The 15,296-nt window shown below is 40.4% G+C and overlaps 1 protein-coding gene across 2 annotated transcripts in view; it reads right to left on the bottom strand.

The window, feature by feature from the left end:
- Positions 1-11,828: 11,828 nt before the first annotated feature.
- Positions 11,829-15,296, bottom strand: part of PDLIM5 (PDZ and LIM domain 5) — a 222,589-nt gene continuing 219,121 nt past the window's right edge. For both annotated transcript variants that reach the window (XM_047090985.1, XM_047090986.1), the window contains one exon: positions 11,829-15,057. In XM_047090985.1, the coding sequence (XP_046946941.1) occupies positions 14,968-15,057 (90 nt within the window). In that variant the 3' untranslated portion in view covers positions 11,829-14,967. The remainder of the gene's footprint in view (positions 15,058-15,296) is intronic.

Below are 15,296 nucleotides of genomic sequence, written 5' to 3'. Positions count from 1 at the left end.
GCTTCTGCAGCCATCAGAACTGGCCATACACGCACACGATGTGCCCTGAGTCCAGAAGGAACAAATACTGTCATGAGAATAAAACGTTCTTGTGTGTGTTTAGAGGGAACTGTCTGTAAAACTTTGAAAACTTGGTTATGTGGTCAGAAAAAAAGTTTGAAGAACAAAGTGAATGTTGTCCTGCTGGACTGTAACTTAAGAAGACAAGCAAAGGGCTGGATGGAGGAGGGCAGCCAAGGAAGTCATTTTATTGATGCTACTAGACTAGGTCTGAGGGCTCTCGCCACACTGTCAGTTCACACCCCCCACTACCAGCAACGAACTCCCCAACACCAGGACAAAGTCTTTGAATCCCTACACCCTTTTTTTCTTAACTTTTAAAAACTTTAAAAAGTTTATTCATTTATTTTGAAAGAAGGAGAGCACCAGTGGGAAAGGGCAGAGAGAGAGAGAGAGAGAGAGAGAGAGAGAGAGAGAATCCCAAGAAGATTTAGTGTGGAACCCGATGTAGGACTGAAACTCACAAACCGTGAGATCATGACCTGAGCTGAAACCAACAATCAGACACTTAACTGTCTGAGCCACGCACATTTGACAACACACATTCCACCATAGGTTTTAGAGACTCCCTGTTACTTCTAAACTGCTCCTTGTAGTTATTTTTCCAGGACAAAAAGGTTTGGGGTGGGCTTTAAAATATGATTTCCCCAAAGTTTTGCAGGTCTCTAGAATAGTGGTCAGAATCACTTTAAGTCGATCAGTGAAACAAATAAAATACAAGAGTCTCAGATTTAAAGTTTCAAGTGAAATGTCACACTTTTTTTTCAGGGGCTTATAGGAAGGAGGCAGGGGTTATTCCGGTCACCTGTGGCTGTAGATACCTCTACTTAACCAGTGCCTTCAGCAACTGAACGTTTGGTCATTTCACCTACTGCCCATTCATTCTGGCCCTTGAGAATTCTTCTTGAGAGAAGCCTCTCCCAGTGCCTCATAGCTGATTCGAGGATAGGGTTGTGAAGGGCTTATCTCATAGTATGGCTGGTCCTGTGAGAATGAGCTTCCTCTGGGCCCAGAAACTATAAGAAAGAAACAAGGAAAGGAAAATTGGAGACTACTCAATTTTGTCTTACGGAAATTAGAGGAGTACAGTGGTGAAATTTCATCAAGATGAGAACTATATAATTTCCCTTATAAGCTGAAAATAGAGTGTTAAGGAAGCCCTGCCCTGTGGGCAAATCACAGTAAAAGTCAAAGGTGGTTAGTAATGCTACTGACACACTCAAGCCTTCCTTCCTTCATTCACATATGGCAATGTAGTCCACCAGTTTTCGGAGACCTGCCTCTGGAGTGGGGATTGACAGAGAGGCGGGTGGGGGAAGATAATTATATACACCAACCTGAAGGACTTGTTAATATTTGTCATTAAAGTAAAAGCCAAAGTCCTTCAAAAGACCTACCAGGACCTCTGGGGCCTGGCCTATCCCCTCCTTTCGTGCTCCCTACTTTCTCTCTCTCACTTACTCCAGCCACACTCTTGGCTATTCTTTGGACGTTCCAGGCTTTTCCTTTCCCTGGAACAGCCTTCTCCTGAATATCCACCTGGCTCCTTCGCCCCAGCCCTTCCTGTCTGGGTTTCACCCACACCTACATTCCCTTTTCCTCACCCTCTGTATTGCACTCCACTTTCCATCTGGTAGTCTCTATATTCAATTCCTACCTTATTCATTGTGTCTCTCCTGACTACAATGTAAGCTTTCTGAGGGTAGAGACTTGCGCTAAATCTCCAGTGACTAAAATGGTGCATGGTAAATTCTAGGCACTCCAGTACATATTTGCTTAGTAAATAAAGGTATGAAAGAGTGGATGGGACCCCAACATATGTGGACCATGTTCATTCAACACCCGTGCAGAAATGTCTTCTGGGATGAGGTTTGATATTTTATTTTATTTTATTTTATTTTATTTTATTTTATTTTATTTTATCTTAATTTTATTTTATTTTTAAAGTTTTTTATTTTGAGAGAGAGAGAGCATGAGTGGGAAAGATTCAGAGAGAGAGGGAAAGAGAGAGAGAACCTCAGGCAGGCTCGGTGCTGACAGCTGGCTCAGGGCTCTATCTCACAAACTGTGGGATCATGACCTGAGTTGAAAACAAGAGTCAGATGCTTAACCAACTGAGCCACCCAGGAGTCCTGAGATTTGATGTTTTAGGAAGAACTTATATAAAACATGACTTTATACAAATGACGGTCTTTCCTACCTGTTCAGAGTTTAAAAACATGGGCCATTTTGTTACCCAAGGTCTTTCACACAAGCAACAACACAATAAATTCCTTCAAGAATCCAGGGCCAGGAAGCTCTTCCACAGTGACACTTATTTGCATCTTTTAAAACTTACATGCAGACCCCACAGCCCCTTTCTCTTAGCTTCCAGGAAAATAACTTGATATCATTGTTGTTACATAGAAAGACTGTGTGTGTACATGCGTGCACACGCGCAGGAGGCTGTTCTAATTAAAATGATCTGCTTTCACGGTCCATGAGTTCGAGCCCCGCATTGGGCTGTGTGCTGACAGCTCAGAGCCTGGAGCCTGCTTCAGATTCTGTGTCTCCCTCTCTGCCCCTCCCCCCCTCATGCTCTGGCTCTCTCAAATAAATAAATGTTTTTAAAAAGTTAAACATAAAATAAAATAATCTGCTTACAAAAGTAAACTTTTCCATTTTCACTTGCTAATTCTATTTTCTACTGACACAAGTGTGTGTATGTATTTTCTAACTCCTTATTATGTTGCATGGAGTTAGAAGTGATGTTATTTTACTGTCTCCTGGGAGACCTCCTGGTCCTTAAAATTGCTTCTGAGTTCTCCGAAATGGACAGAACTCTAAAAGAGTTCAAATACCATTGTACTAGAATAAACCAAAAGGAGAGTCGTCTCCCAGAACACTGGGGGAGGGGAGCAAGGGGAGATGGGAAGCTGAAGGAGAAGGACGACCCTGATAGGAGAGGGGGAATACTGTGCCACACTGCCTCCAAACCAACCCAAAGGTATCCTGGAATCTCCATTAGTCTGTTGAGAGCAGCATTCACGTTGGCCTCTATCCAAGCAGGTTTAGTGGGAAAAGTATTAACGCCTGCAAGGTGGTCCCACAGCAAAGTCCCTGAGGATAGAGGTTCCAGTATAGCCAGGGAAAAGGTATAGGAACAGGCCGATTCCAACACCAAGGTGTGTGTTAAGTGAAAAGGCACCATATCATATACCAAACTGCAGAGTTAGTATGGCAACCGGCAGAGAAATGTGGAAACCTGTACGGCCCACCGATGGACACAAAATGAGCGAGCAGGGCTGTCCTCGGAGAACGTAATCTACATACCAGAACAGGCATGGGTTTGTTTGGGTCTAAGCCATGGCAACAAATTTTAGCTTTGCAGCTCTCAGAACAGCTGTACCGAGGGGCCTTGGGCAAGGCCGGGCCATGGGTTCCTGGACTCCCTACTCTGGGCTCTGTTGTATTATATCTTCAAACAACACCTAAGTGTTAAACCTTCAGTTCATTTGCACAGCGCAGCTAAGAAAACAAAGCAACTCCCAGACCTCCCTGTGTGGCTGCAGACAACCTTTCCCCTTACCTTCCCCCTCCCAGACTGAAGTAGTTTTCAATAGTTTGAAACGGTGGGTGGGGGTGGGGAACAAACAAACTTGCTCCTTACTTTCAGAGTGGAAAGCATTGAAGGAATGAATTGTGATTAAACACAAAAACAAAAACCAAACTATTGTTTAGGAGAGGCCGAAGTCATTGCAGGGGGTGTGAATGGATGTATATCCATCAGCACAGACCTACAATCCCCACAGGTGGTTTCTCATGTCAGACTGGAAGAAATTTAGGCGGCCTTCCAGTTAAATGATTTACAAATCTCGCTCTTGAAAACCCAAGGAATCCAGAGTCTCTCTGATGGTTTTGCAAATTAGAAGTATTTCTGCTAAAAAATTAAGTTCAAGTGCCCAGTGCTCGCCTCTTGCCTGTTTTATGTGTGAGGTTCTGAAGATGTTTCAAAAGAGAGTTACCAAAACAAATAAAGTGTACAAACCACTGATCCAGTTAATTTTTATAGAGAAGGAAGGTCTGGTTAGGATTGGTTAAGTGCCATTTCCAGGGTCAGAGAAATAATTAGTAATCAACCTGGCTAAACACCCAAATCCCTTACTCCTGACTCAGGGCAGCAAATCTCCAACTTACTCCCGCCACACACCCGCCACCCCACATTGGAGTTTATTTTGAAAGTTCAGGAAAATTAACACTCCTAATCTGGAATGATGGGGAAAAAAAACATGAATTTACCATTTGAGATTTACTCACTCCGTTTGTAAGCGTGCCCAGCCAGTGCCGGCATTTGGTGCTCCAGCTCAGGCACCAGCCACATCTGTGTGGGACACTGTGTCTGCTCAGCTTTCCACGAGCGCCAGACCAATCCTGGAGAGGAAGAAGGATGAAAGAAATCAGCAAAACTCCCCACGTAGATATATTTTCATGCATCTAATTTTAAGAAACTGAAGCATGAGTCTCTGATTTCAGACCCAAGAAGAAGTGAGAAAAATGTTGGTTTCTACCAGTAGTCTCTGAAGCCTCACCACCCCTCCTCTGAAGTATGTTGGTCTGGGGACCAACGGCATCAGTGGCATCTACCGGAAGCTTATCAAAACTGCACGTTCATCGGCTCCATTTCAGTTCTACCAAATCATAATCTCAAGATCCTCAGGTCACTTGCAGATTAAGGTCAGAAGCACTGATCTAGAACCAGAACAGGTGCTTCCCCCAAGGTGGTCTCCAGACCAGCAGGATCAGCTTCACCTAGGAACTTGGTCGAAATGCAGATTTTTTACCCCTGCTCCAGACCAACTAAATCGGAAACTGTGGGTCTGGGCTCAACAATCTAGTTTGAACAGCCCTCCAGAAGATTCTGATGCTCAGTAAAGTTTGAAAACCAACGGGCTAAAATGCGAAGACACGCACAACTCAGGACATTTACTCTAAAAAAAAAAGAGAGAAAGGGTAAACCAGTATTTCCCAAATTGTATTCTGTAGAATAAGGTTTAAAGAATAGATTTTCTTTAAATAAAAGGGTCAGACATATTTAGGAAGTACATAGTTAAAACTTAATTGTTTTTATTTTTCATGGCAAGACTACTCAGCTTAAATGTGCATCGCAAATTTCTGAGACAGTTCATAGAGATTCTCAAATTTATTTTGGACGGCTGAAAATTTAAGCTAATCACTCATTCACATGTTGATAATAGGTCTCATTTTCTGAACCAAGGATTAACAATTTGAATCCGTTTTTTGAGTAATATTTCTTACTGTCTCCTAGAGAAGAGGCTGGATAGGTTGTTTGTAGGGCTGGATGTTCACATACACAATCTCATTTAAGCATTGTGACAATTCTCTAAGACATTGGAGAACTATCCTAGAGGGTGAAAGGGCACACTGATGAAAAAACAACAACACAGGCTCCAACGAGTTCTGTCGCTTCTCTAAGATTAGAAGGTTCTTAAGTGAGGGAACACCAGTCAAAGAAGTTGATCTACTGGTCAATTGCCCTGGGTGCTGCCAATCCACAAGAAGCTCTACAACATTGTAGGAAACATTATGAGAGAAAGTGATAATTTACTAGGGCAATTCTTGAGGACAGGACTTCACGGGGATTGATGGGATACTTTGCTACCCAGCTTAGAGTCAGGGATAGAGACTCCTAAGGGAGATTCTGGAGTTACACCAGCTGACTCCAGGCTCAGGACTTCTTTGCTGAGTGGGGTGGATGAGTATGAGCGAGAGCTAAATGGGTCAGAGCATTTAAATGGGTCTGCTTCCAAGGATTCTACACCTCTTCCTTTCCTGACAAAATGCTCAGCCTTCCCTCTGCATTAAATGTTGAATAAAAATAACAAAAAATGGGAAGCCTGGGTATCTCAGTTGGTCAAGTATCCAACTCTGGATATTGGCTCAGGTCATGATCTCATGGTTCCTGAGTTTGAGCCCCGCATCGGGTTCTGTGCTGACAGCCAGCCAGGAGCCTGCTTGGGATTCTCTCTCCCCCTCTTTCTCTGCCCCTTCCCTGCTCTCTCTCTCTCTTTCCCCTCGCCCCTCTGTCTCTCAAAATAAATAAATAAACTAAAAAAAATGCAACACCACTGATTTGGAGGTGACCCAAATGACTAGCCTGCCTGTATAAACCTATTGCAAGTTCAACCTGAGGGTATTGATATTGACACTCACATAGGTCTGTCAATGCCAGTGCCTGTGCACCACCTAAGCAGTCTTCTGTCTTTAAGCACTTGACACGTATACTTTGCTCAGGTTGGTCTTGAGATGAACTGAACTCACACAGTTCCCATTGGCTTCCCATCGTAATTTGTGTGAGAGTGAATTTTATTACAATCCTTTCAAGATGCTTTAGTAACTTTTCCCCCCTCTTGTTTGCTTTGAGAACACTTCGTTGCAACCTGGAACTCAAGCGAGCCCTGTAACCAAGTTATACTTCCCAAAGAATCTGAAAGTTAAGTCACACAGGTTTCTGCTGTGTAATAAATGTAATCGTTACAAGTCTAAAAGACGCTATTTCATCAACGTTATTTTAGTTTGAACCAGTTTAAGAGCCTAAACGCTTAAGTCTTAAACCATAAAAGTCCATTCACATATTTCATAATATGTCTCATTTTCTGAACAAAGGATTAACAACTTGAATGTAAGAAGCAGGTGTGAGCACTCTTGATAGGTCAAAACCTTAACACCACCCAGACAAGTCTATAATTTCTGGGCACGGCGCATGGCATGCGTGAATTTTGTTTCAATATGTTTTCCATAGTGATAGCCTAGAAAGTCACAGAGCCATATCCTACCCAGACTTCCACTCCTAGTGGCACAAGTATTTGCTGATGATTGAAAGGTCATGCAAAACAGATGTGAGGGCAGTTGGATTTTTCAGCTATGCTTTAGTGGACTTAGCAGTGGTGCCTGCCATTACCAAAGAGCAGAGAGATTTTATTTCAACTGAGCCAAAAAAAAAAAAGAATCTTAGGCAACCTTGTCAGCATAATTGGACATATGTACAGTTGCTCACCGAGGTCTCACCTTTTCCACTCTTCACGCTCCACACTCACAGCCTGGAACTAACTTTGTCACACAGAGAACTGGGTGCCGGCCATCCTGACTCGCTTTCCAACATCTTATAAATAGGTATTGTCGACCTTTGTGTGTCGAAGCCATCTGAACTGCATTCCCGACGGCCTTCTCATTTGTTTGGTACCACGTTGGGTGTTACCTACACCTCAGACCCACTTTTCATTATTCTTGTGCTTCTTGGAAACGTAGCCAAAGCACAAAGAACAGCAAAAGGCCCATTGCAGAGAGGGCTGCCATAGCCCAAATACCTTTGAAAAGCAGATGGTCCAATTGCAAACCTCCCAAATATTGGCATTTGTGTGGCGGGCAAGTGTACAAGTCAGACAGATGTGGCTTTTAAGTTTTACATATTCTATCTAAGTAACCCTTAAACCCACCTTTTACCAACTGTATATATGAGAATTGCCCCTTATTGATAAGAGAGACTCTAAGACAATGTGGATGAAATAGTAAATGTTCTCTCTAACCTAGTCGAAAGTCTAAGTGTGAGATTTGCCACTTAGTAACTGCTTATTTTTAGAGAATTATTTCTCTGAGTGTTCATTTTCCCTTCTCTAGTACTTGGGTTAAAAAGACTTGACTCTCAGTTTCTCCAGTTATTAGAATCTTGGAGTGAATTAGCGTAACCCAGTATAACAGGTACAAAGTACAAAAATTATATGGTTCGGTTGGTTAAGCATCTGACTCTTGGTTTCAGCTCAGGTCCTGATCTTACTGTTTGTGAGATCAAGCCGTGCACCAGGTTCTGTGCTGACAGCATGGAGCCTGCTTTGGATTCTCTCTCTCTCTCTCTCTCTCTCCCACTCAGCTCTTTCAGTCTCTGTTAACAATAAAATAAACATTTTTTAAAAAGAATGTTTTAGTCACTTTTAACTGTAGGAAACAAAAAAAATCCTTTGGTTATATCTTAGTATACATCCAACAAATCTCTTAAATATTCAGAGCGTCCATTACATTGGATGTTTAGGGGTAGGCTTTGAAAAACACAATCAATACTACATTATATTTACTTTGCATATTTAATTCTTATTAAGATTTTTGACAATCAGGGATGAAGAGTTTGTTGTTTAGGTTTCCAGTTCAGCAAGAATATACAATTCAGGTTCTGGATAATGGAGGTTTGGGTTTAGTGAAGAACATAAAGTTTTAATTTTGTACCCAGATGTGCCTATTATTAATTTGTTTTCAGTTCCAAATTCAGCTTTCAGATCCCGTTCTATGACAGTGAACTGGACTCTTTAAGCATTGTTCCTTCAGGGCAAGCAGTGTTAAGCTTTGTCAACTGTCAGCCAAGGAAACTACAGGAATATTGCAGAAGCCAGGGGCTTGTCTCTCTGGTTCCAAGTGCTGGGTGTTGCTTTTCCTTGCTCCAGCTGCAAGCTTCATCCACGGTGCGTGTGTGTGGGGACATCTGCTGGAGCTCTGCCCCGGCTGTGCCTCCAGAATGCACAGTCTTTCGGTGACTTCACATCCCTGGCCCGGGCCCAGCGACCGCCTTGCTGCCACCCTCTTGATTTGGGTACTGTGTATTCTAGGCCATCGCAGCCCTCAGCTCTCTGCGCACACCCACGCAAACCGTGGAAAGCTCACCTTGGCTTTCCTGCATTCTGGAGGATTTTTTCTTGCTCCTGGCAACCTAGGAACAGCGCTGGTTGGCTTCAGCAACCAGAGAATTTATCTGCCATTCAGTGGGCTGCGACCACACTTTCTTCAACAAAATCTGATGTCCAGCCATGGGGAAGGGTGCTCACTGGAAATCTGTTCTTCCTCGGGTCCTCTCTATGTTGGGAAACCCTTGGAGTTCTCTCTCCTGCTAAGTTAGGTGTGATTTCAGTCTTCTGATTGGACCCAGTCTGATCCACCAGGCGTAATCAACACACTTTCCCCTCAAGCACGAACTTATACTCTCCACAATGTATACTTTGTTGATATTGTTAAAGATCATCCAGAACCTCCTTGGATATTGAAGCACAAGCAAACTCATAGAGTCACATCATTGATTTCTATCTTTCCTTGGGGCAGAAGTCCTGGGTTCACTTTGGTGCCTCTCAACTTGTTTGTGGAGCTCATTTTTATCTAAAGCATTTATTATGGTACCAGAGAACTATTAAGCAGGAGTGTAATAACTTAACAGGGCAGAATAAATGATAGGTTTCAGTTGATAAAGCTAGAATTACTTTAACTTATATTTCAAAGTTCATACTTGGAAAGCTCCATGGGGTTGTCTGCTCTCCACTTCATTCAACTAAGGAGGCTTGAGATTGTAAGGATTCTCAAGCAGACAGGAATAAGAGACAACTTCCGGGATCAGATGACATCAATAATGGTCACCTAAGCAAAGACTTCTATTTACACAAAAACTAATATTGGTATGATGGGTCACCAGAGTTCAAGTTACTTACTTTCCTATTTACCAAGGGAAGTTTGGCTTATCAGTGATACACCGGGGTGGGGGTGGGGGGGTAATCAAAAGACAGCTCTGAAGATATTATAGTCTACTAAAATTCTTTAAACAAACAATGGTATTTTTTAGTAAGTGCTTAGAATGGCACCAGCTGTGTGTGCTGTACAAGCAGAGAAAAAACAGAGGGCGGGGGGAGAAAAAATAAACCTAAGTATATTTGAACTAGAAAGCGAATGTGACAATTAGAACATGAAAAACTAATTTGAAACCCAATTATTAACCAGAAACTTTTTCCTTTGAAACACAGATGCATTAGAGACCATGTCAATCAATCCATGGACCCGGCACAGAAGTCATTTTCCCTGGGAACTATACTGCCTGAAGAGAAATTGAAAACTATACTCTCTGTGAATTACAAATTGTTTTATTTTTCTCCCTGAGGTCAGTGATCAGGTTTTCTGACATGGAAATGCTTTATTCTTCTACACTAAGCAATGGCTCCAAGCTTTATTGTATGTGATTACACGCAGTTACAAGCACAGGGAAAAGAATTGCCTTCTTGGCCAACTTTCATTTACCAGGGCTCCCCCAGTGCTCTGCCCTTAGTGCCGATCACTAAACACACCTTGTTTCTCCTCAACTCTGGGTTCAAGGTGTGGAAGCCACACCTTTCTTATTAATCATTGATGTAATCTTGCCACCTACTCAGCCTCTAAATCATGGAATAAAGAGTAAATGTTCAGTAATATAATACCGTAGACAAATGGTTTGTTCCAGATTTTCCTCATAAAGCAAACAGTTGAGTAATCAGATGCTTGCCACACTAAAAACACCTTTGCATATCTCCTTAGGAGAAGAAACACACAGGCTACTTCTGACTTTTGGAGGGGAAGGGAGTCTTTGACAAACTTTCGGGCTTGGCGCTTCCTGAGTTAAATGCTCTCATTCATAAGTACGACACAAAACCGTATCAGTCTGAGATTTCTGTTGGGTAGCCATGTGTCCTAGCCCCTTTCCTCTTTTAAATTTTAAATACTGCAAAGGAACCGTTTTCCCCGGGAGGCTCCCACCCTTGGGATGAGACCCCCTCTGCGGAATTTTGGCACCCTATTAATTAGTGGTTACGAGTGGGAGCTGCTCTCTCTCAGCAACTCCTATTCTGCCATCAGTCAAGTGTGATTCTGTAATAAATTCCCACGAAGCAAACTATTTCTGGTAATTCTCCCTAATTAACACCAGGCCCGCTAATAATACATCAGTACCTATGTGTTTCTGATATAACCAAGATCTTGTCTGAGAATACTCAAAAAGGGAAGCCGCCAACCTAAATTAAGCTTTTGCTGGCAAAAAGGATTTTATACGTAGTTCTGGAAGAAACCTTTGATAATCTTATATTGGGGACATTTTGAACAGAAAACACCGAACGACAGGGAGGCTTGTTTCTGGTTTGAGCACTGAATGGGGATTTATTGTGAACACACACTGTTGAGTCTTAAGCCTATAAATCTTGTACTGGATTACTGTTTCTTAACGAAGGAATGACAGATCTCTTATTTTGTTGGTGCATTTTAATGTGCAATGACGTGATTGATAGAAACCAAACAGCAGCTATTAAAATGTCAAATGCAGACTTGATGCCCTTATAAGTTTGGCTTCTGGAGTTTAATATACTGTGAGCAAATAGACTTGAATTTGCCTTTTATTTCCAATATACAGCCTGCAACAGAAACATTCCTCTTAACTTTATACACTTGGAAAAAAAAAATCTGACTCAAATCAATAAACAAATGAGGAATAGATGAGCCTATCTAGTTATAGAAAAGTTAACTAATGAGATTGGTTTGAGTTAACCCTGAACGTACCGTTTGATTAAAGCGTGAAAATGTAGACGACGACTTACGTTGTTTAAATAGGATATGTGATACAAATAGTGCTTGATAGGACAGGTTATTCCAATAAACGGTTTCAGCAATGAGTATTTTTTTTAAAACAATGGAACTTATTTGTTAATTTACAACCATGCATTGTGTACTTGCTACATGCACAGCATAAACATGGATCAAAGCAGAATAAATGTGACACTTTTCAAATGTTTTGTTTCTGGGACATTTTGATAGGCAAATGTCATAAAAGAGGGATTCTCCTGGGAATTGTCATTTCTCTTCCAATCCTGCAAACCCTGTTATCCCCATGATCACTTTGATGGGACCCATGTGCCACCCACAAAAAGAAAAACCAGGAGAGCCTGTTTACATCACTGCGGCCATTTATTTATTATGTGCACATTAAGGTGTAACTATGCTGATTATATTTCTCATGTGGTGTTTATTCGAAAATATAGCCAAAAGCAAAACAGTACAGACATATACAAACCGAAAAATGTAAAGCAACAGAAAATACAGATTAACAGAAAGGCAAACGATATTTTGAAAATCCAAAGCCAGTATCTTAAAACATGCGGAGGATTAGGGATGACAGTGATGCCACATTAGATCCGTGTAAAATTATTCAGTGTTTCCCCCTCTCTTATGTCTGAAAGGCCTCTCCTTTCGACAGGGATGATTAAAAAACTCTAAACGTTACAAAAATGTTAATACAACACTAGATTCCTACTTGAACAAGGGAGAGGAAGGAATTATTTTCTATGAAAGTGGTCCTAGTACACTACCCTGTGAAAATGGCACCATGAAAACATTTTTGTTGTAGATGACTTTTAACCATAAGGTTTCAACTGACAGTTAGAAGACTGCAACTCTTATCGGTCTTAACACTGTGACCAAATGACGAGGCTGTAGTGTTCAGCTGTAAATGGAGCCCGAATCCGTAAGAAATAGTATGCTGCTATGAACATAAACAGTGGGGATCCTCTCTCGGCCGCCACTCCAGTGGGCAACATTCAGCCTTTGGAAGTCTACAAAATGTTATAAATTGGAACCTGTCACTAGCATTTTCGAATTTGGGAAATACAAGTGGGGGATGCTTTAGAGTCATATACTGTAATTTTAATCTGTATTATACTAAGTACAGCATTCCAAAATATACATCAAGAAAGACTACAAGTAAATGCTCTACACTAAAGAGGTAATAATTAAAAAAAAATGCTACTGATCTGGAATATTTATAATCAGAAAAATAAATATTCAGGGAGCTCGCCAGAAGAATAAAGTGCTCTGCCAGTTATTAAAAGATTAATGCTGGTATATTAAATATGGCATTCCCCACTGGAAAATACAGAGATTCTTCTGGGTTATAATCAATATTTATTTCACAGGATTAACTGTTTTAGGAACAGATATAAAGCTTTGCCACAAAAGAGGACAAAGCACAAAGACAAAATGATAAATTAGGAAGAAGTAATGTTATCCTTTTAGGGACAAAATTTAGAGGAATGCAAAATTACGCTCCATGAATAGTGTGTATGAAGAAAAATCGAATAAAAATGAGATCCTTAGTGTAAGGTAACTTAATAAGAAATCCAGGTCAAATAAAATTCTTTAAAGGAAACACCTAAATGCCACTGACTTTTCAAATACTATCTTGGCACAGAATCTATAAAGGCAAAACTAAACAACCAAAAAAAAAAAATCTCTAACAAAACCACCAATTTATATCACGTAAAGAGACTGACATTAAGATATGTGACCACGCACATTAGCCAGCACGAACTCTACAGGTGGTTTCAGCAGCAATGAGAAATAACGCACAATTCAGTCCCAGCACTCTGTTTCGAAAATAAAACTTCCTGCCTCCCTACAGATGCAGGGCGAGGAGGTAGTTGGGGGTTGCTACTGGTGAAGCCACTTCATGTCACCCTGTTCATTCTTTTATTCCCAGTTAATTATTATCTGTATATAATATAAATCTGCTAGGCCATAAATTAACAGCTTTCAGGACAGATGCCTTGCAAAGTTCTTAGGGAGGTTAAACAAATATTAGAGCCTAAAACCTCCCTCTATAACAAACACACACACACACACAATGGAAGTGAAGTCGTTAGTGAGTTATGGGGCAGGGAGGGCTTGGGGTTCTGTCTCAACTTTAAAAGCACCTTGCCCCAGACAAATTGATATTATACCTTAGTGGGATCATGGGCTTGCATCCATTCTAGAAACAAAGGGAAAAACTATTCAATGTCATAATCTGTTTTCTCACTGGGCAAATATCAATACAATTCACAATTTCACCACAATGGTTGCTCTGTCTTCATGTGTTATCTCATAATTTCCCCCCCCAAATACAGAAAACAAATAACGAGCCAGTCTGGGCGACTGATCATGTTTCCCTCCTATACTACCAACCTCTGGGAGTAAATGTTTTCCAAACTTCATGATCACATTTGGAAGTGGTTCATTTATTATTGAGAGAGCTACTGAAAGAAAACAAACAAAAATCCTAGATTTTATCACATCCCCAAGCCAATCTTTTACTTTTCTAATGCAGAATCAAAGAAAAAATTATTCTGCAAAGAGAGTTCTCGAACCTTTATCAGTCAGTAGTACAGATCTGAAACTTATCTAATGGACTTATTGTCCAAAAGGGGGGGATTTTTAAAAATTTTGGATACAATCCTCTGATTTACCATAATTCTTAACCACACTCTTTTCTACTTATTCTCTTAACCTCAGCATGAGGGAAGGGGGAAAAATGGAGTTTGACTAATATAGGTGATAAAACAATGAATACATAAATAAATAGAAATGGCCATATTTTAATAAAAGGCAAAAAATTTGACATTTAGAAACTACATGGTGGCTTTTTGGAGGGGGGTAGATGAGAGAAATATCACACCTCCTATTGGCAGGACACATTTTGATAAAAAATCTCAATGGTCTTCCCCACTGCAATGATCAGCTAGAAGACAAAAAAGTACATACGGTTTTTTAAAAAACTGATACCTACTACTGATAAAATTCTGTTTAAACTATTTCCTCTTTTAAAGATAAGCACTATTTTTGAAAAAATACATTTTACCTACTGACGATGCAAGGCAATTTTCATTGCCTTTTACAGATTTACTCAGAACTACCTAACAAGGAAAGAAAGTATAATCACCTCAGCCTAAATGTTAGAGGTTTTTATTCTAAAGTTTAATTCTTCACTAATTTATTCTATGATGAATTTAATAGTCAACCAGGAAATTGGCTTTTATAAAAGTTATTTTATGGGCAGAAAATAGAGGAAAAAGTAATCATAAATGCCAAACTGTCTCTCTACTTTACGAAGCCAAATATTTCCTCATAGACTTGGTTTTTAAAGCTGGAATTTATCCCTTCAGGGTCACTATTATTTTTCAAAACTCCTACAAATATTAAATCCAAAAACTAATCGGTAATTCTAATTCTTCTCTTTCTCTTCAAATTTCTTCTCCTCCCCTGAGCTGTTGACTTTCAAAAATTCACAGAATGAGCATGTTTCTTGCAAAGTGGCTTGTCCTTCTTGGAGAAAAAGGTCTGACCTTCCAAACTTTCGCAACATACCTGAAAAAGAAGCATTATTTAAAAGAATATCGTTATTTTATCAAATATGCCTAAGAAGGGGAAATGATTTTTTCACCCACTGGATAAGACAAAGCACGTCAGTTGGTTGTATTGGACATTCTGATATTTAACCATTACTATGATATCTCATGTAATCTTTTAAAAGCAATGAAGAATGACTTTTTTCTGGAATGCATTCTGATTTATTTAAATCAGTGATCACTATTTTTCTTTATGAT

This window comes from Lynx rufus, unplaced genomic scaffold (genome assembly GCF_022079265.1).
Source record: "Lynx rufus isolate CCGP_SWC_20201006 ecotype Redwood Valley unplaced genomic scaffold, mLynRuf1.p SCAF_3, whole genome shotgun sequence".
In the NCBI taxonomy this organism is placed as follows: Eukaryota; Metazoa; Chordata; class Mammalia; order Carnivora; family Felidae; genus Lynx; species Lynx rufus.
The sequence above is the reverse complement of the archived record's forward strand: the minus strand, read 5'-3'. Positions and strand labels throughout refer to the sequence as shown.